We start from the raw sequence: 22,723 nt of genomic DNA, 5'->3' as shown, positions 1-22,723 counted from the left end.
AGGCCAATCTGGATCAGTTATGGTGTTTTTAATCTCAATGCAAGGAAAAAGAAAGACATTGCGCATCAAAGCAATTTCATGGAAAAATACAATATGTACAAAAGAAAGATTTCTGAAACATCTGATGACAGCACGTCAGTGGACACAAAAGACGGATGGGACAGAACGAGACCAGCGTTTTGGATTTTCAGCACTTCTTACCAAAAACAACATGTTCTGATATTGAAACTATTAAGTCAAATATATTTATAATATACATATATATTATTTACAGAATACCGTAAATATACAACATCCACTTTGAAGTCTATAAAGAAATATCAGAAATTAGGCACACATTTTGCTTAGAACAATCATTTGGAGTTGTTTCTTATGCCATCCGTTCGCTGCAGTGCTACGTAGTGAACCCAGTAGAGAAACAAGTCAGCATTGCATGTTTAAAAGCACAATGGGTAACTTAATTCATGAGAAAGACTGATCTATCGAATAAAACAAACCACCACTTTCATTTGGAAGTGTGTCTAGATGCCAGGCACTGCGAATCTGATGCTGCCAAGCTACATCCCAACTCTGTTACTGTTGGGATAATAGCATAGAAACTCATTTTAAGAACAGTTTTGTCAGCCATATGAGCTTTGGAGAGGGGTTTAGGTGAAGATGAACGTATCTAAAGCTACAGCTGCTGTTGAAGATCCTGAAGCAGAAAGGTCAGTTTGGATCCTCATCACAAGATGCATAACAAAAGAAGGAGTCACTGTTTCTAGCTCTGCCTTACACTGCCAAGTGAAATGTTTGCAAACTCAGATTTCCCTCAGAGTCTACAAGCTGATTCAATCAATTTCAAAGTGACTTGGAGTGAATCTCATTACAGACTAATTGCAAAAAAAAACATGTGCATACGTAGCAAACAAATACTGGAGTGGCAGCACCAATACTCAAAGAGGCTCCAGTAACGGAGCAATGCAGACTTGGCCACCCACTTGCTTGACATGTTGGTAATCTTCAACTTCACTAGAATTTGACTCGCCCAGCAACAAACTAAGTTACATTTTCATTTCCTTGTCCCTTTCTGTTTGTTGAGCCCAGTGTTAAGTCTCATTCTCATGCGAAAAAAGTCGCTAATTGTGCCTTAAACATAGATCAGCACGTTCTACGCTCACTGGAGAAAAAGCGGCTACGCTGCTTCTAACAATCATGAGTTGGTGGGCAGTTACTGCACTGACCCCTGACATGATCAGTATACTTCCTGCCATTCTATGGCACACCCCTACCATCATACCAAACAGTGGGCACTAACCTATCTACAGCCATACGCACAAACAGTATCATATATACAAGTTGAAATACACAGACCAGTATTGTTGTCTTTTGTTCCCAAGACAATGAAATGCACAGCCCAAGGTGCAGTGCAAAAAGGGGATGAAAGAAGCCGATGCATGTGATTTAAAGAACCTTTGCTGATGTGAAATGTAGGTGGTTGGGACTGGATTGCTGAGGGAGTTTTCAAATTTAACTGCTAAGAATGGGGAAGATGGGGAAGGGTTAGCATGTTTTTTTTGTGTGTGACTGTGACATGTGTAAGAATTGTGGGATAAGGGTTGCTGTTAGGCCAGGACAGTGTGTGTGTGTGTGTATGTATGTGGTGGAGGTGTGTGTGTGTGTGGTGGGGGGTATGTGTGGACAGAGTTGTGTCTTTGGGTTGTAAACATGAGTAAAAGGTTGTCATTAAGTGAGCTAATGCTCTTTTTTGAGTTAAAGTGTATCAGGATTTGTGTAACTTTGCAGGAAAATGTTATGATGTTATGAAGGAAAGACAATGGGGTGTGATACACAGGCTCAGGTGACACAATGGCACCCTCTACAGGTCAGACTCAGGCATGTCGGGCATGTCGGCCATGAGGTAGCCGATACCATAGCGTCCATTGGGGGCCGTGTTGACGTCCGGCAGCGGGCAGCCGCTCTGCTTGCGGTAGATGCTATTGGCAGGCATGGGCGAGGGCGCTTGGCTGGGGGTCTTGCCGTTGATGAGGCTGGTGTCATCGTCCTCGTCGTGACGGACACTCTCCTTAATGATGCGGCCCTTGCGGTAGGAGACGGCAGACAGGCCGCTGGCACTGTCGTCCATGATGTTGAAGTAGCGCAGCAGGAAGACGAGCGGCACGGGCAGCACGGCCATCACCACCAGGGAGACGCACACGGCCAGGCCCCATGGGGGGTAGCTCAGGGACACCTCTTTGGCCTGAGACGGACACAACGCAGTGTAAGTACACACATACACACGCAACACTCAAGGAATGTCTGATATCATTTCCTATTCATTCTTGAAATGCACATTGAAATACTAATAGTCCCACATCACAAAAAACACTTAATCTTCCAATAAATGCATTCAGAAAGCTCAAATACTCGTGTTTAAAATATAGTATAGTATAGTATAGTATAGTATAGTATATATATATACTCTTTTGATCCCGTGAGGGAAATTTGGTCTCTGTATTTATCCCAATCCGTGAATTAGTGAAACACACACAGCACACAGTGAGGTGAAGCACACACTAATACCGGCGCAGTTAGCTGCCTGCTTCAACAGCGGCGCTTGGGGAGCAGTGAGGGGTTAGGTGCCTTGCTCAAGGGCACTTCAGCCGTGCTTACTGGTCGGGGCTTGAACCGGTACCCTCCGGTTATAAGTCCAGAGTGCTAACCAGTGGGCCATGGCAGCCCCAAATAAGCATCCAAAGCTGCGGTGCCCTTGACTAAGACACCTAATTCCCCAACTGCTCCCCGGGTGCTGCAGCATGTGTGTTCACTGCTCGCTGTGTGTGTGTGTGTGTATGTGTATGTGTGTGTGATAGATAGATGAATAAGCTTAACTGATAGATAAATAACAGATAGATAAATAAGCTTGATAAATAAACTGTCTGTCCTAAACAAAGACATTTTTTTTCCTTTGACAAGGACAAAATTGCTCAGAATTCACATTCACAGATTCTTGTGTTCAAAATGTGATCAGTAATTCTCATCACGCAGCATGCTAAATGTGAGATGCCCAGTGGTCGTGCTCACCTGGTCCTGGATCCAGGCGCTGTAGCTGGGCGGTGTCATGCCCAGCTGGATGATGCTGGCGCCCAACAGTGTGAGCAGCAGCACGGGGGTCACATACTTCCACATGTAGTAGTAGTAGCGAACAGGGGTGAAGCCCAGCATATCCCTCAGGTCCTCAAAGAACCTGACCGAGAGAGAGAGAGAGAGAGAGAGAGAGAAGAGAGAACCGAGGTAAGCAATCAGCAGCACTCTGGAGTTATAATAACAGTGAGGTTTCAAACTGAGGTGGGTAGACAATGAGCAAATAATACTAATATGATTCACATAAATACATAAATAATATAATAATATATATTAAGTAATGTTAAATGTAGGCCTTTTTAGTGTATGGCATGTCACTGAAAATGTTCAATGGCTACTATTCACCACTGAAGGTCACTGTTAAAGAAAGGGAAAGAGAAATTCTTTCTCTGCAATTTAACCATCTATGGTTAGTGAACACACACACACACACACAGACAGACACACATACACACACACACACACACACACACACACACACACACACACACACACACATACACACAGCGAGCAGTGAACACACATGCTGCAGCACCCGGGGAGCAGTTGGGGGATTAGGTGTCTTAGTCAAGGGCACCGTAGCTTTGGATGTGGACATAGGAGAGTGATGTTCAACCTTGCCCAATTCTTTTCTACCAGCCACCCCTCTGATTCCCTGACCAATTGGGCCCCGGCTGTTACAGGGTTCCCACTCTAGGTCAGATGTAAATTTCCATGACATTTCTCTGACTTTCCCTGACAAAAAACCTGAATTTCCATGACCTACTTAGAATGAATTGTACAATATACCAACCAAAGATTTCAGAGTAGCTGCGTAGCATTCAAGAATCTTTGACTTTTTTTGGTGAGTGGGAGATGAATAAATGGGCATTGAATAAGCAAAGTTAGGCTAACCACAACCACTCAAGCAAGCAGTAAAGCTAATATAGATATACATCAATTCTGCGTGGACATATATTTACATTAATGTATATTGGCACATAAATTTTAAACTGTGACTACAAAATTCCCTGATATTCCATGACTTTGCTCCACAAATGATACAATTTCATAACTTTCCATGTCTGGAATAGACTCTATCAAATTTCCATGATATTCCAGAAATTTCATGACCCGTGGGAACCCTGCGGTTAGACTAACTAAATAACAATCATAGATGCAGACTCACTTGTCTGTGCCATAGACCCAGGCCACAGCAATGTTCTCTAGGATGACAACGATGAGGAGGGGCAGCGTGGCAGAGTAGTCATCAAACATGGCCACAAAGTAGTTCCCTGAGCGCTGGACGAATAGCAGGCCAATGCTGAATGCCAGCAGACAGCAGCCCACTGGGGAGAGAGAGAGAGAGAGAGAGTTTAGACAGACACTATCCACAGCATCAGAATCCTGATTGAGGTGATTTCAAGTCCACTATCTCCCTAGTTCATATCAGAGCCCTCTAGTGCCACCTGCAGCGGTCTCACCTGTGAGGAACTCCTTGCGCACTTTGAAGGTGTCCACGAGGGGCGTGATTATGCCCTCAATGGTGCCGAACATGCTGCCCAGGCCCAGGTTGACCAGCATGAGGAAGAACATGACCGACCAGAAGGGCGACGCTGGGAAATGAGTCATGGCCTCCGTAAAGGCGATGAAGGCCAGCCCTGTTCCCTGCACCGCCTGAGGAGGAGGATGAAGAAGAGAGATACACAGAGTTAAGTTACAATTACATACAACTGTGTTCTGTTACGTTCCCAATTACAACAGATGTGTTCATATTAAAGGTATCCTATGCAGGTTTAGTGTAGAGCTCCCTCTAGAGTCATGTACATCTCCCTCTAGAGATGTATTTATATCTTACTCTGCTATTTTAAATAGCAAACTTCTCGTGACTTATCCCCCCTGTACACAATGCAAATGCTCCAAAGAGCTATATCTACTGACAAGGTAATGTTTCAGAATTCTCGCGTGATTTGTCGGGGTGCCGCTCTTGGAAGTTGCATGGCTGGTTTTCTCGGTAGGGGCTCACTACGTCTATGTTGTTTAGCTATTCTAGGTGAACGATTCGCCTATTACAAGTTCGTTTACCTTCGTGAAGGTGAAAATCTTGCATAGTGTGCCTTTAATCCAAAGGTCCAAAGTGATCACGGGTAAGTACCGATCTTCCTCCAGGGTCATGGATTCTGAGTCATGATTTAGTGGTCAGGGCCAGCAGCATATGTGTAGCACCTCCACTGTGGAGTGTTCCAATCGCACCGGTCGTGACTAGTGTCTTTATAGGAACCATTGTGTGTGGGAGGACCGTGACTGGCTGTCTGGACGCCTCTGGTGTCCCTACAGGGCACACTGACTCCTCACATTCCACCCAAGAACACTGCCAGTCACATGGCTTGGGCCACACATACAGACCATAGATACAGACACATTCGTCATACAGAGACAATAACGGCCTTGAATGTGAAATAATCCAAACGAAGAGATAGGCTCTCCAACAGGCGTGCCTATGTGGGCTCACTGTGGACGGAGCAGGCCAGAGAACAGGCCCTTTATGGGGTCTCTTTTCAGTGATTTCAGTCTTTGCCAGTGCTGATTACAATACAAACCAAAAACAATCCACGGGCCTACTGTCTTCCAGTGAAAAACAAATACATTATGAACGCCATGCAAAAATATTTCATGTTCAGAGTTGACCCTGTCAAATGTTCAGCAAGTGACAGTTATGTGCTTCAACATGGATTCCATTCCTTCACCTCCCCTGCTACAATAAGCCTTTTAAATCCCAAAGCAGTCAGGCTGGGAGTTCTGTGGCCAATGTTAACACACAAGCCCCATAAAGTGTGCCACTGGTGGGGCCCAGTATACAGCTGCTCTAAAGAGATTTGGCATAGGCATGGGTTCATATTCTAATGTTGATAAATATAATAAAAACATGGTTATGACTGAGAGCTTTGTAAGGATAGTGTGTGTGTGTGTGTGTGTGTGTGTGTGTGTATTGACCCAAAGGGGCCCATGATCAAAACCCAAAGGAGTCCCCTTGTCTTCCCATGTTCACACCCAGTGAGTCACAGAGGGGGAAGCCCAAATGAGATCCCATTTCATGCACACACTGGGTAGTTTGGCTTTGTACCAGTGACCGCAGCAGGAGACACAAGTCATCATATGTAAACACCGCCAACAGAAACAGGAGCTTCTATCCGATACACCATCCATGCTGCAGTGCTGAGAGGCTACACATGTTGTGGCCCGTGCAAAACTCCCTCTAGTATCTGAGCCATGAATTATTCACAGCACTTTAGCACGCCGTCAATGCACTGAGCACGGGATAGAAACAGACCAAAAATAGATATCAGATAAAAAAATCAAAGCACTGGAGGGCAATCTGAATGGGCGACGTTCCTTGGAAGTGGTAAACACTTCACCATGATGTGACACACTGTCATTTCTTTTCTTCAAACTAAATTTAGTGATTATCACGTCTGTTTCTGCTAGAAGCACCAGGCTTCCCAAGCATTCTGTCCATAAACCATTCTGTTATTTCAATATTACAAAAGGCAGGACCTTTACATGTTTTTTTATGAGACAAATGTGCTGGATTAATTAACTAAATAATTGATATATATTTTGCTATATATCTGTTTTCATATATAAAAACCTATATAAATTTATACATATATAAATATATATATATAAATATAAATACTGAGGTCTAAAAATAAATGTCATAACCCAAAAGAACCTGTAAAATTGGAAATAAACTGAGAACTGTCAGGGACACATTTGTCTACCTGAGCAAACACCACCCCCAGCTGTTGTGACATCATTCATATGCTATCTCTGCCTTCAATAGAAACAATGGCTGCTTACGGCGCTATGAGATTAAAGAGTCTGTTTATTGACTCCTGATCCATTAGTGGCGAAGGCCTCTGTTGTGGAACGTGAGCTGAGTGGGGACGCTGTGTACCTTGTTGAGCTCGTCCTCGATGCTGCAGGAGTCTAGGCCCAGGCTTGAGTAATCGTTCTCCATCACGCCCTGAAGGACCTCGGTCATCTGCTTGTAGTCCTGGTGACTCAGAGTCCTGCTGAAGTTGATGTGATGAGGGATCAGGTCACGACTGATCCCGTTGCCCAGGAAACCCTCAATCTTCTTGGTGTTTCTAACAGGGAGTGAAAGCAGCATCACAGTAATCAAGACAAAATAATGGCAAATTGCATTTTCTTAATGGACAAATAGCAGTAATAAAACCAACAACAATATGTTAGTTGTGTTCTTTGAGTCATGGACACTGTTAACACAAACATTCTTTCTCCTAAATGACATGAATGACCACGGTCTTGCATAAGTAAGATGTTGCATAAGTGTTATCACAACTGGCTTGGACTACCTGTAATTTTCTATTTTTAGCTGGATGAAAATAGCTATTATATCTATTTTCATCTGAAAAATGGCACAGGAGCTTGGTGATGGTCCGGTATAGAGATGTGATTATATATATAAGCCAGTGCAAAGACATGCAGATTGAGGGGTTGTGGGTCTCCTTGTGTCTCCTCTTATGCTTGGCTAGGACAGAAGCTCTGCTTGTGGTCGGTTTGTTTTTGCCTTTGTGGGGGGAAAAGGAGAAAGCAAACAAACAAATAAACACTCACTCGGCGACACACTTGGCGCTCATGACGTTGGCCTTGAAGCCGAGCACGGCGAACACCACCAGCGTGGCCAGCACGGAGGTGAAAAAGTTGATGAAGGACACCAGCACGGCGTCCAGGTGGCAGTTGTTGTCGCGCTTGTTGTAGCTGGAGAAGGCGATGACCCCACCGAAGCCCAGGCCCAGAGCGAAGAAGACCTGCGTGGCCGCCTCGCGCCACACCTTGGGCTCCAGCATGATCTCCAGCTGGACGAGGGGGACAGACCATCAATACCGGACTCACTCAACAAGCCAATCATCACTAGCTGATGGAAATCTACCAGCTACAGGATGAGGTAACGTGTTATGTCTTATAACATGTTTAATAGTCTTGTATAAAGTGTTATGTAAATGTAAAAATAAAGTAAAGTAAAATAAAGTGAATGTTTTAAAATCGCTATACTAATCTCCATATACATAAATATATCATAACATTCCTGATATGACATGCAGATGTGTCTAAGCAATAAAAGCAGAAACACGTAGTGGATATGAAATATGCAAAGGACAGAGAAAGCCTTGCACAAATGATCCATTAGCAAATGTTATAGTCAATATATCTATCCATGAACCTACAGTTGTGTGTGTGTGCGTGTGTGTGTGTGTGTGTGTGTGTGTGTGTGTGTGTGTGTGTGTGTGTGTGTGTGTGTGTGTGTGTGTGTGTGTGTGTGTGTGTGTGTGTATGTGCGTTTGTGTATATTTCCACCTCTGGTTAAAAAGATGTCATCATGGTTTTAATGAAACACCACATGAATAAAACTCATCACATCCTCCAACATGCAGCCTGCCTTCTCTCCCCATGACATGAAAGTCTCTCATGTACACAGACACCCCCCCCACACACACACACACACACCCACCCACGGACACCCACACACACATCCTTTGATGTGTGAACATGTCTGTGATCTGCGACACAGCAACGTGACAGGAGGGGTAAAATACTGTATAGTCGGTTACGTAAGTCATAGAGTGGAACACAGAGGAATGAGATTCACCCAGTGTAATGTGCCAGTGTGTGTGTGTGTGTGTGTTTCTGTCTGTGTGTGTGTGTGCACTCATTCATTCACCTCCACACTGCCATAACACAGGCACTCTCATGTAATCTGGGTGATGGAGCTATTTCATTTCCAAGGCTATGTTTTCTACAGTCATCACTCATGACACACTTATTCATTAGTGCAAGAGGCCTGAAGTGGACTGACTGATCTGTGGTTTATGATGACAGGTAGAGTAGGGGACAGTTGAAGGACAGAGAAAACATTCTCTGTGATATGAATACTATTGGTATTTCAAACCAATGAGCACTTGTGAACCATTTACCCTTATTCCCCCTTACATAAACCACGTTCATACACATACACACAGACTTACCTTGGGTGTGAACATGTGACGGATGCCATCCACGGAACCTTCTAGGAGGAGGGCTCTCACCAGGAAACAGATCAGGACCACGTAAGGGAACAGGGAGCTGAAGTACATGACCTGCAGTCAATCACAGTGAAGAATGTCTTTCTTATTATGTGGCCACAATACCAAAACATCAAATACAGAAACCAACTAGGCCACTGAGAGGAAAACCATACTCTAGGTTGATCTTTGAAACCACTTGCAACCACTCGCAATACTATTTAAGTGCAAAAGTGACAACACTACTTATGATTTAACAGAATTTTATATTGAATTCAGTCTTACGTAACACAAGTCAACCAGTGTTAAATATATGTTGCCTAAAGCCGCCAAGAATGTGGAATGATGCTTTCACAGGCAAGCATCTAAATCAGATATAGAGGCCAAACTAGATTGTTGAGGACTCTTGGAGTCTGCCCATTTGGAAACATGACACATTTTTCAAGCAAACAATAGACCTCTGAAGGTGGCATACAAAAAAGTTGCCATCTTTGCCCATATCAGGAGATCTGGGTACCTACGATTTTTCCTATCGGAAAATAAATGGATTTTGAATAATTGCACCTTTTCAACTGTCGCGATGGCGAAGAAGTCTGAAATACAGACCTATTGCTCTACACACTTTTGTCATCTGACTTTGAGTGGGTTTTGTGATCTTCAGTATGCTAAGATGGCAGCTCCTAATATCCTTATCTCCTTATATGGGCAGATGGCAGCTTTTTTGTAGGCGAACTTCAGATGTCTATGCTGCTCTGAAGGTGTGACCATAACAATATCCACATCTGCCACCTGCCTTTAGCACCTGCGATGATGCGGATCACAAGAAGGCAAGGCATAGTTACGCCCAAAGTTCTAGAATCCTGCCAGGCAGGAAGACTACCAGCTTTTCTAGTAAGTGAATGTGTTTCACAGTCAGAGCAGAGGCTGCACACACACACATTTCAAAATGACTCTGGAGGCCACACAGACACACTTCAAAAGAAATGGACTGCTATTAACCCTCCTGAATACATTCTTGACCAAACCCAAAATGTATGATAAAACACTACACACCGAACCTTGATAGCATTTCATACTATATAATTATTCAATTCCATGCTGCTTACATACACACTGGGCTGGGCTGGGCTGTGCTTGGCTGAGTCAGGTGGAATCGAATGGGCCCATGTTTGTGGTTAACCAGAGATGAGACCAAAGAAGGATAATGGAGAAGAGATTGGTCACAGAGGAGTTAATGTTGCTCTCTCTCTCTCTCTCTGTGTGTGTGTGTGTGTGTGTGTGTGTGTGTGTGTGTGAGAGAGTGTGTGTGTGTGTGTGTGTGTGTGTGTGTCTGTGTCTGTGTCTACTGCTTGAGTGAGTAATAATAATGGTGCACACTTATGATGAGTCAGTGTGTCTTGTGCACTCACCTGCTCAACAATTACCAGCTGAAACCATAACAGATACACACAAACCCTCCTCAGATACACACACATCCTCCTCAGAAACACACACCCTTTTCAGATACACACACATCCTCCGCAGATACCCACACCCTTCTCAGATACACAAAGTCTCCACAGACACCCCCCCACACACACACACACACACACAGTTCCCCCAGCTACACACATGGCTGACGGTATGTGAACAACTGATATGACGCCACCTTTACCTGTGTCACATCTGTTTTGTGTTTTCTATCTACTGAATTTCAACAAAAGTATATCCAGTTTGAAATAGGAGTCTATGCTGAGCTACTGTGTGTTGTGGCATTGGAGAAGTGTCTCTTTTTTATCATTCTTTTCTCCTCTGTGCAATATGACACTTCTAGGGTGATGAAACGATCTGCAATTGAATGCACCTTTTCTTGGGGGACTAAAATAAGCATTTACACCATATGCTCTTGTGCTGTAAAGGGTTTCATGATGTTGGACTATCGAATGAAACCAGTCCAAACCCACCCTAAGTAGCTGGAGGGTATATGACGTCTTTTTGACAGGACTATCTTTAGTACAGAGTTTAGAAAAGATGGAAGGCTATCTTGAGGTAAACCTGCCCATTGCTGCCCATAGAGTGTCCTCATGCTCGGGTTTTGTAGCGTATTTCATAAGCATAACTGAGCCCAGTGGACAGATTGAGAAATGAGTCCCCCCACACACACACACACACCATTCTCGCCAGGCTGGAAAGAAGTGCGCGAGTAACCATGGCAACCACAATGGATTTCTCCCCTCCATTCATGTACAAGCACACTCACACCCCATGCACATGCACACAAACACACACACACACACACACACAAACACGCAAACGCAAACACACACACACACACACAAACACACACAAAATGCAGGTCAGTGCAGGGATATTCCAAGAACATAAGCTTTGTGGAAACGGTGAATGGGACATTAATATTCTTTTGTATAGCAAATCCCTGATCAGGCTTCAAAGGACTGCTTTACCCCCTTCTGTGGGGAGCCCCACTCACTCTCTTATTTCTACTCCTAGGCTATCTCTCTCTTTCTCTCTCTCCTACTCTACTCTCTCTCTCTCTCATTCTCTCTGACTTGTCAACCTGCCTCTTTTACCCAATGTGCACGTTCTCTCTCTCCACTTAATCTTTATCCATCTATGTCCATCAGCATGAATTAATTTTTTTATCTTGTGGCCACATGAATTCTTGATGCAATTTGTAATATCAGCGGGACACACACAAGTGTTTAGCAAAAATTCTATAAACTCTTTCTCTCTCTCTCGCCTCAAACACAAACTTTCACAAGACTGACACCTCAGAGATGGGTTTCTGCAAATGGAACAGGTTGAAGGCAGTGGACATAGAATGTCGCTTCCACCAAGGCCAAACCTGTAGCCCACAACAATGCATCCACCCTGTATCTTTAACTTCTGTAGAAGCAACACACAGAACCAACAAGACAAAAACTAGCTGAGACAAATGAGGTGGCCAGAAATAAATAGCCACATCCTGAGGATGTAAAAAGTAGCGAGTGACAAAGAGATAGTGAAAGACAGACAAAGAGAGTGATGCTGGAGGCAAGGACAAAGGCTTGACCAAATGAACCACCTTATCTCAGCTGTACAGGCCTATGGTGTCCACTGTAACACAGCCAACAATGCAACCCAGCCTGCCTAAGCCTGTAAGCAAGGGGCAGCTAAAGGTAGCACGGCCTCAACTTGCGGATTAAGGGGCCTTACTCATAGAACGGCTTCTTCTATTCTTAAACAGTGACTAGCAACGAGTATTGGGGGAAAAAAGTGTTACAACATAAGCTGCAATGCAATTTCAACCAATTTTGATTTAAGGTTGTGACATAAAAAAATGCTGCGTCTGTGGAAAATGTTGCTTGGGAAAGGCAATATAAGGCGCAACAGCCAAAAATGGGTCCATGGGTCTACCGTGCATGACCAGTGCAGAAATAATGATCTAATAGCACGGAACGGACCAGAAAACTGGGCTATGTGTTGTGTGGTGATTAGCACCTGATATGGCATGAGGGGAAGATGAGAAGGATAATCCTCCCATCTTCCTGAGTAGAAAAATCAAGATGACGTTTGAATGGTAATGATTCCAACTTCTCGGAATCATCTCTGGCCTCACAGAAGCTCTGTGAATTAGATGTACCGCAAAGCGGTACAAAATATGACCGCCGCTCTGTGTAGATGTGTGCTTCTGAGTGTGCATGTGGGGTGTGTGTGTGTGTGTGTGTGTGTGTGTGTGTGTGTGTGTGTGTGTGTGTGTGTGTGTCTGCGTGTGTGTGTCTGCGTGTGTGTCTCGTCTGCGTCTGCGGCTGCTTGCCTACATGTGTGTATGTTTTTGTGTGCGCGCGTGTGTGTGGATGTGTTTATGTGTGTGTGTGTGTGTGTGTGTGTGTGAGTGTGTTTACTGTATGTGTGTGTGTGTGTGTCTGTGTGTGTGTGCATGTGTATGTGCCTGTGCATGTGTTCTGTGTGCATGTGTGTGTGCATATGTGTGTGTTTATGTGTGTGCATAGGTGTGTGTGAGTGTGTGCGTGCCTGCCTGTGTGTGTGTGTGTGTGTGTGTGTGTGTAGCTGATATGGCCCCCCATGAACCAAATTCCACAAAACTTAGCATGCATTCAGAGGGTGTCATAATGATAAAGTTTTGTGCAGTTTTGATCCTGTCAGCCAAAGATACCTGCCTTTTTATTTTTAACTAGGTGGCGCTACACCTCAAATGAGTGGATATGGGATATGTTGACATGGCCCCTGGAAACCAACATACCAAAATAATTTGGTCATCCTAGGCCCTATGGTTCTTGAAATATTCATAGAAAACTGTGTCCGGCCTACTAACAGATCAAAGCGAAAATCAATGGTTCCATGTCATCATTGTGGGGCTACATGCCCACCAAGTTTCGTATAGCCTGGTCTTTCAGTGTCCCGGGAATCGTTGACACAAAATTACTAAAGAAAAAAAAATCCAGAAGAAAAAAAATGGTAACACTTTACTTGACAGTATCGACATAAGACTGACATGACACATGTACTCTAAACCTAACCCTAACCCCTAACCATAACTTGTTATGACAAAAACCAAATGACACTTAATGACAGAAGCATTATGTCATAAACATTTATGACTTGTTTATGACACGTTCACGACAGTGTCATGTCACATTATGTCAATACTGTCAAGTAAAGTGTAACCAAAAAAATTCTGGCTAAACCTATATGATAGCTACGCTAGCGGCAGTCATAATTATGGCTGTAACCTGGACCTGGATTTGAGGTGCACCTTAATACTAATCTCATGAAGGATGGGATCGGGGGGAGACCGTGTGGGGTAGGAGCCAGAGCAGGTGGATGGAGAGATGTTCGCCACTGCAAGCCAGAAGGATGTGGACTCTCCTCACCTTCCCAGAGGACTGAATGCCCTTGATCATGGCCAGGCACACCATGGTCCAGGCCGCCAGCAGACACACGGTCATCCTCCAGTTCAGGCCGCCGCTCTCCGATATGGAGCTGGAGATGTCCAGGGCCTCGCGGTACCAGTAGTAGGTGGTGGCTGAACTCTTCTCACACTCTGGCACCACAACTGACCAAAGGCAGGCAAAGAATGGGCGGGTCAGTGAAATGTGAACACTCTTTGGGTTGTGTCTTACTCCATGTTTCTATTAGTATTGCTTATACCTTAAACATAACTTTTATGGCAAAATTACTTCAGTAAAGCACACTTTAGAATGCAAACTAGATGTACCGCATAGCGGTACAAAATATGACGGCCGCTCCGTCCTGCACATTCTCTCCACAAAAATAAATCACGTGTCAATTTGTCTCCTTCTCCTACTCCGTCCCCTACTCCTACAACTTTTGATTATGTAAATGAGTGTGCATTTGCTTCTGTGTGTGTACACTTGTGGGGGAAATGGATGTGTATGTGTGTAACCTGCGTTGTGTTGAACCTGCGCAATTCAGCCCTGCACACGTCTGGACTCGAACCCGCGAACAGCAGCACCTCGGATCGGGAAGCGAACGTGATGACAGTTGACCCAATAGCCCAGGCTACTAGCTTGCATGCCAACAGCACTCTTGAGGCGTCGGGGAGTGAGGTTTACTAATGTTCCACAAGCACAGCTAAGCTAGCTGTCATCTGTTACATGTGTGAGAGAGTGCGTGTTTATGTGCGTTTGTGTGTGTGTGTGTGTGTGTGTGTGTGTGTGTGTGTGTGTGTGTGTGTGTGTGTGTGTGTGTGCGTGCGTGCGTGCGTGCTTGCGTGCTTGTGTGCGCGTGTGCCTGTGTGTGCGTGTGCACGCATGCCTGTGTGTGTGTGTGTGCATGTGTGTGTGTGTGTGTTACAACGCCTCATTTTTGCTTTTTAATTTTTAACAAATGACATTAAGAGTCTGCGGAGATGTGGGCTTACAGGTGGAGTTGCTGGTCTTGACCAGTGGGCACTCGTTCCAGGGCAGTGGCTGCTGGAAGGACTGTGAGAAGTAGAACAGACTCCAGCTGATGATGACGTTGTAGTAGAGGGCCACGAAAAAGCACACCTGTACAGGGAGGCCGAGAACTGGTCAGAAAAATCAAATCAACTCTCTCACAGCGATCGACAACTCTCTCACAGCGATCGACAACTCTCTCACAGCGATCGACAACTCTCTCACAGCGATCGACAACTCTCTCACAGCGATCGACAACTCTCTCACAGCGACTTCACCAGGCTTCACACTTGTGCTCTTTGTGAGGGGGAAAGTGTCAGGGCTATATATTTCAAGAGCTCACTACTGTCTTGTGGAAGCACAGTCGGAATACTTCAGAAAACATGATATGATGGAGTATATTATACATATAGTCTTTTTATGATATATGATAAAGAATGCAATGTGTGTCCATTACACTCTGTGTATGCACAGCATGTGTGAGTGTGTGTAAACACAGTCATGTGCTGTGAGTGAGACTGACCACACAGCTTGCAAAGCCGATGCCGCCCATGCGGGGGCTGATGTAGTTCCAGACTCCGATGCTGCCACGGCGGATGCGCTGGCCCACGGCCAGCTCCAGGAAGAACAGCGGTATCCCGATCAGTATCAGCAGGATGAGGTACGGCACCAAGTAGGCCCCTGAGAAGGACACAGGAGTCAGTCAGTCCACACACACACACATAGGGTTGCAAAATTCCGGGAATTTTCAAAGTTGGAAACTTTCCATGGGAATTAATGGGAATATATGGGAATTAACAGGAAACAGGAATTAATGGGAATAAACTGGGAATTTTTAATATGGCAAGTTAGTCTATAACAGGGAACTTAAATGTAGTGGACAAAACCCCATCTTGCAGCATAATATTAGTTAAAACAACCTGATTTAATGCAATTTCAGTCAAATTTCTACCCTCCACATATGTCAATCACATGCACACAGCAATCGGCATAGGCTGCTAGACATAAAGGAAATCTATGGTGCGTTTATATGCATGGGGAAAAAATGTTCCAACCAATCAGATTTTGTTGTTGAGTGGTGTAGTGTATCTTGGGCAGTTCAGTGTTGCTAGTTTAGCACACTAGTAAACCATAGGCAGAGAATGGATTCCTTTGTATGCTAAGCTAAGCAAAAATCCAAACATACAAATCATATTGCTTATTACGAAACAAAATGTTAATGTTTGTATATGAAACAGTTTGTATGAATTACCCAAATTCCATGTTAATTTCCGTAAATTCCCATTAATTCCCATAATTTCCTTTAATTCCATGAAAATTTCCAATTTGGAATATTTCCAAAATTCCCCAGCTTAACTTCCCATGGTAAGTTTCCGGAAATTTTCCGCCCCTTTGCAACTTTACACACACAGTACCGGTATATTATATACACACGAGACACACACAAACACATGTGGTGCAAGGGCTACAACACATGTACGATTCTACTCCATGGACTACACTCTGAATGCAGGCATGTCACCCGTGCCTGGTCAGAAAGCATTGCTGTCTTCTGGCTTCAGGCACCACATGCAGCTAACCCATAATAGTCATGTTGTGACCATTTGTGACAGAATTAGAGAGAGCGAGAATGTGAAAAAGTGTTGCTTGTGTCCTGAGGCTATGGTGGGTTGGTGCTTTAGTTCTATTCTCTCTCCCTGTTTGTGTGTGTGTGTGTGTGTGTGTGTGTATCTGATTATTGCAGAGTTACATGTTAAATTTGACCTCTGTTCCCCTGTTGCTGTTCGCACCAGCTCTATGTGATTACACACACCAGTCTTCCAGAGTCAAGAGGCTTCTGAACTGGTGAACATGACTTGCCACGATTTCACATCACAACAGCAGCCAGACAAGTGTCATCGCTGCAGATGAACACACACACACACACATACACACATACACACACACGCACACACACCATGAGCACAAATGTATACTTCTGCAGTCAATCTTTCCATCCCTTCCACCAAAAACAGTGTAGACCTTCACCACATCAGCAACACACTCCCACACATTGCACACACACTTCCGGCCTTTCTACGCCAAAATGACTTCGGTAAAGCGTTAAGAGACACATGAGACAACACACACATCATTACATTGACAGACAAGGCTGTCATTCACAGGATTTACATGCAGTCAGTGTGACTGACGTAGCTCAGATGACAGCTCTTTAAGTGCCTTAGGACTAACTCCTATTATTCAGCCCTCAGGAGCACATGGCATAACCTTGGGGAAGAATATATCTCCTGAGCATTTTGGTTCGATTGATTCAGGTTCTAAAGGTTGCTGGGCAGCCACATAACCAGTTCCATGTGTTCTGACTGGATGATCATGGTAATTTGCCTACAGATGATTAACGTTCTTTAGAAAAAAATAATGGTGGTCACTGGTCAATATCAATGGAAACATGCCAGAAGCACAATGCTGACGAACATTGCCCAGCAATATTGCTCAAAAGTTGCCTTGTGCATCATCAGCTTAAGATTCACCCATTTAAACTCTTTAACAATGGTAAGAGGAATGAAGATCAATATGAAAGTCAGATTTTAAACTAGTTCCTGCCCAGTCAGTTGTATCACTATCACTGATTTGCTTATGTCAACAAGGGTGAAATATTTCCAGTTAATCTGGTCTTGACACATTGCACAAACATTGGCATCTGAAGTCGCCAGCCTCTGAGTTGAGTTACAACTGTTCTGACCTCAGTGTACAGCAGTTTCTCACAAGGGGCAACCTCTATCATCCACTGTGATTTATGGCCATGAACTTATGACTATTCAGATATCATGTGTCAGTTCTAAAACATTCCACAAATAATGTTTTTTACATTCTACTGATGGACTGTAAAAAAAGAAATCCATGGGCAAAGTCACACTCATCCCAATGACTTATTATCAATAAGGCATTTGGCAAATATTTTCCCCCATTTATTTCATTCAAGTCATTGTGGTTATCCAACTGTCAAGTGCAACGATAGCCTAGAATTTGTAACTCTTCCTCTGAAACCCGATGCCCTCTGTCAGGGTGCCATGTGAAGGAGTAGGGTGTGGCTGTGTCTAGCTGACCTGGAGTCAGCATTTGCCTGCGTCAGGAGTCGATGTGCACACGGTGCACAGGCACACGGCGAGACGAGACAGCCGTGGCTATGCCGCTGCCAGCGAAGCAGAGTGGCGGGCCAGCCTCATTTAATCTAATTACAGAAGAGCCCAGTGGGGTGGCCAGCATCACTTCAAAAGGCCTGGAGCACACGCCATGCTGCTGCTCGCCCGGTGGTGGAACACATACAGAGACACACACACAATCACACCAGACACACACACACACACACACACACACACACACACACACACACACACACACACACACACACACACATACGCACACATACAGACAGATTCAAAAATCATCCGGTTGAACACTTTCACTTTCTCTCGGTTTCACACACACACTCACACACACACAAATGAGTAAGCATTACTACCAAATATACACATGTCATCGCCACCATTGGCGAGCCTTGAGTATTGCTCTGTAATCAGCTTTCAGTTGCCACTTACTGGCTTTGTGTAATCTCAGATGGAAATATACCCTGCTATTATCTTCCAGTCACACGTAGAAGATGATTCATTACGGTAGGGTCTATAAAGGATACATGTCTCAATACGCCTGCCCAGCATGGTGTGATAACACATACTGTAGACATCTTCGCCAGACTTCCTGTCAAACTTTCAGACAAACTCGGCTTCCTATGTGAAACAACACGTGTTGGTATCGAAACGACAGCACAAGGCATCATTTAAGAATCTGATGCAATACAAACCATCATTGTGGCATCTTTTAAGAATCTGATGCAATGAAAACCATCATTGTGTCACATCATTAATGATCTTAAAGGCATTTGTTCCTTCTGCTCAGACGGTTTGGGGTGGTGAATTGACACAGCAAACCTTGTGATGTGGAGAGAACAGCAGAAGTGAAACTAGCCACCTATCCTCTGTAAAAAGAAGATGAGTTTCTAAGTGCTCAAAGTCTAAATCTCTAACAGCCCTAAGTGAGATGACACACAGGCAACTGAATGACACCCCTGTCATTACACAAAAAAACAAAAATGACAACTAGCTACAGATAGTGTGAGACTGTGTCTGGAGACCCTGTCGAGACTCACCTCCACCATTCTTTTGACACAGGTAGGGGAACCTCCACACATTCCCCAGGCCAACAGAGAAGCCCACCTGGGCCAGGATATACTGGAGCTTGCTATTCCAAGCAGGCCTTTCCTCCTCAGCATCATCGGAGGCCTCCTCAACATCTTTGACCTTCTCCTTGTCCACGGAAACATCATTGACGATCAGTGAGCTCTTCTTGAAGGAGTCGTCACAAGTGTCCTCGTTGGAAAGCAAGTCTTTGACTGACTCTGTGACATCATCGTCAAGCTCTCTCTTGACGGCCTTGCTGTTTTTGGGCATTTGATTAATAAACCACGGCAGGGGTGGGTGTAATGTCTTTCTGGTGGTTGAAGGGGTGGAGTGCGATGGTTCGAAGCCTGTTCACTTGGAGGGTGCAGGATTCCAGTCAAAGTAAGGCAATGATTTAAACTAAGCTGAGTTTCAATGATTATGATGAAGAGTTGGTGGTGGGTTTAATTCTTCATTGTCACAAGATGTCTACAGAAAAAAAAAGAGAAAACAAAGTCAATATCGGCTTTGGGACTATTGCAATGTGATGAACAAAGTATTCATATAAACACTGATCTTCTTCCACATTTGTTCCCTTGTGAAGAGTCTTCCAGCTGGACATGAAGGCAGACAAGTACAGTCACAGACAAGTACAAACATTCCAAGGAAAAACGCGCTGCCATTAACAAGTGCAATCTATTCTTCAATGTAGACTACAACCACAGACTCGTCAGAAGAGCACATGGCCATGTTTTAGAATGTAGAGGATAACTGTGTTAAAATTAATAAGTAATATCAGACAGACAGATGTCATTTTGTACACCCACCATACAAACCACGACACGACAGATTGTACAGTCTGCTTTAGAGGTGCAGTTACTTAAAACTAGTCCGCCTGCAGTATATGAAGCTATGTAAACATCTAACATGAATCCAAGTGCAGTGACAGGTGGAAAATCCTTCAGAATAGTGGGTGTGCTCTGGAGGACTATCGCGTTTCCGCGCGCCTAAATAATTGATCCCCAAAGCAGTGCACGAGGTGATTTGCATACGAACCCAAACACTAGACGCCATCTCTATTTATACTGTCTATTTGGCGCGTTCAGGCATAAACGAGACTTGTATCATCAACATGCACAAACATAAAAATGAGGTTCCCAAATCAAGCCACGGTCAGTTACCAGAACAGTGAACAAGAGCGACCGCGACAGCCTATCGGCTCTCCCCTGTGCGGCTTAAGTGATTTAAATAGATTTTCTTTACACCTCAAGGATTAGCTTCCCCTAAAATGTGGCCCTGCGACATTTCTTCAAAAAGGAAGAAGGAAAGGAAAAAATGGGAATCATAATAATCCCAATTAATTGAATTAATACGTTTAAACGCATTTCTACAAGCATTTCTAACACTGGTTGATGGACGAAATAGCGTGGGCAATTAGTTTCCTTTGTGCCCAATGATAAACTGGATTGTATAATTAATGGTGGGCTCTAGTGGCCTAAATAAAAATGAAATCAGGCCATTTTACCTCATTTAAACCAGTAGCCTACATGAACACATGATGTTACACAATTGAGCATAAAATCCTACATAATTCTTTCATCAAATTGCTGTATAATGCGAAATTGTATTGTGCGCCCTAGAGTGCAAATCTATTTCTCCAAATCGCTTTGTCACCTGAATTAAGATTCAACCATTTCCCCCGCCCCGCGTCTCTGCCATCCATGTGCACTATTTCATCAGACACCGCATCCCTCCAACACCGGAGTACAAAAAGAGAAAGGATTAACCATCCATAAAAAATAATTGTACATTACCTGATATGGCAAAGAAATTGGGTCGAGTAGGTTTCCCAACACTAATGTTAATTTCGGGTTTTTCCCTCAATAAATTTCCAAACAGGTTATAACAACGCCAAGAGCACATGTGCCAAACCCTACATACTAGACATCATCACTTCATCTGATTCAGAATAGCCGGCGCTATGCGGAGACGCTTCTTCATCTTTGAGGGTGCGGGGTATTTTGCGATACATGTAGTATTACGCATACGGACAAGCCACATACAAATCCTCCAGAAAAATAGTTGAAGTAAGAATACGTTTAATTTGATAACATCTCTTAAACGAGGCGACTAGATGTCCATAAAAAGCTTTGTCAATTATGCCAGAGAGATATCAAATCCCCCTATTTTTAAAAAGTGGTTTGTCCTTACTACTGTAGGCTAGTCTGTACAACTGCACTCCAGAGGGGGTCTGGTGTGTTCGATCTTCTTGCTGTATAGCCTACTATAGCAATAGAATGTGAAGATACTATTTTTTATCCACTTTTTAAAATCGCACTAAAATTCTCTGGTAAAACTAAACGTTTTTTTTTTTTTTAGTACATCTACATATTACTATTAAAAAGTATTATTAGGCCATTATATAGTTTTTAACCGCGTTTGTGTGTGCATGGGTCAAAAGGTAGTGGGTATGGGTGGCAAAAATAAAATGTACTAATATGCAAATACCTGAAACCAACATCAACCTCGTGACTGTGGCATTCGCGATTTCTCGTGTAACAGGATGCATTCCATTCTTCGAAAAGAAAGCTATTGGCACGAGACCTTTTTACGAGCTCGTGTTCTTGCGTGGATGTGCGAGCTGTTTGGGACGCAAGGGATGTAAAGGTTTGGTCCTTGCGTGTTCTGTGTTACTCATGTAGTTCTCCTCATCAAAGTAAAGCTCAAATCACTGAGCTGTGACAGGACACTGCAGTTGGCTGCTGCTGAAGCTGCCATGGTAGACAGCTTTATTGATCGTCCCTAATAGGCCCATGGAGCGTTCTCTATCATATGCTCTATCTAGGACAACATACCTTCAGTGGGCCCATAGGTTCGGAAACTTGACAAATTGACCTGGCAAAAATTTGAATATTGAATAGCAAACACTCCCTGTACAAAATTATATAGCATCTGTATTGGTGCAGTTTACATAGGGGCAGTTTTTAGGCTGTCAGTAGGCAAATGAGAATTGCAGTATTTTACAAGTAGTTTGTAATTCTAGTTTAACTACACATTAGAAATGACCATTGACAATGCTCATTCATAGCATGTATTAAAATATGACACTGACCATGCTTTCAATGTTTTCAAATGTTATTAGACAAATATGAATGAGCTAAACTGCAAGCCTCATGTTTTCCCATCGTATTGGCCACTGTTTGACATATTTATCAATTTCAGGAATCTTGTAGGTGCATAAGGTTAACTGTAGAAATGCTGGAGAGAAAGATTGCCAGTCAAGAGTTGAAATTGCACAGAAGTTGACTAATGAGATATGCCTAGAGGGATTGCATGTGATGACTGCATGTGCATGTTCAGAGAAAAAGGGCAGGATGTACCCCCTCTGAGTAGTGAAGGAAGCATGTGACATCATTCT

The 22,723-nt window shown here is 43.8% G+C and overlaps 1 protein-coding gene across 1 annotated transcript; it reads right to left on the bottom strand.

Moving 5' to 3' along the window:
- Window positions 1-13: 13 nt before the first annotated feature.
- On the bottom strand, window positions 14-21,277 carry slc6a15 (solute carrier family 6 member 15). The gene is made up of 12 exons (XM_048257314.1): window positions 21,120-21,277; window positions 19,296-19,794; window positions 15,612-15,769; window positions 15,073-15,199; window positions 14,063-14,244; window positions 9,153-9,263; window positions 7,744-7,985; window positions 7,061-7,253; window positions 4,587-4,779; window positions 4,292-4,451; window positions 3,064-3,226; window positions 14-2,239 (listed from the first exon to the last, which is right to left on the bottom strand). Exons 2-12 carry the CDS (start codon window positions 19,594-19,596, stop codon window positions 1,859-1,861), a joined length of 2,211 nt encoding a protein of 736 aa, XP_048113271.1. The 5' UTR covers window positions 19,597-19,794; window positions 21,120-21,277; the 3' UTR covers window positions 14-1,858.
- Window positions 21,278-22,723: the final 1,446 nt, after the last annotated feature.

The sequence above is a fragment of the Alosa alosa genome, chromosome 11, assembly GCF_017589495.1.
Source record: "Alosa alosa isolate M-15738 ecotype Scorff River chromosome 11, AALO_Geno_1.1, whole genome shotgun sequence".
In the NCBI taxonomy this organism is placed as follows: domain Eukaryota; kingdom Metazoa; phylum Chordata; class Actinopteri; order Clupeiformes; family Clupeidae; genus Alosa; species Alosa alosa.
The sequence above is the reverse complement of the archived record's forward strand: the minus strand, read 5'-3'. Positions and strand labels throughout refer to the sequence as shown.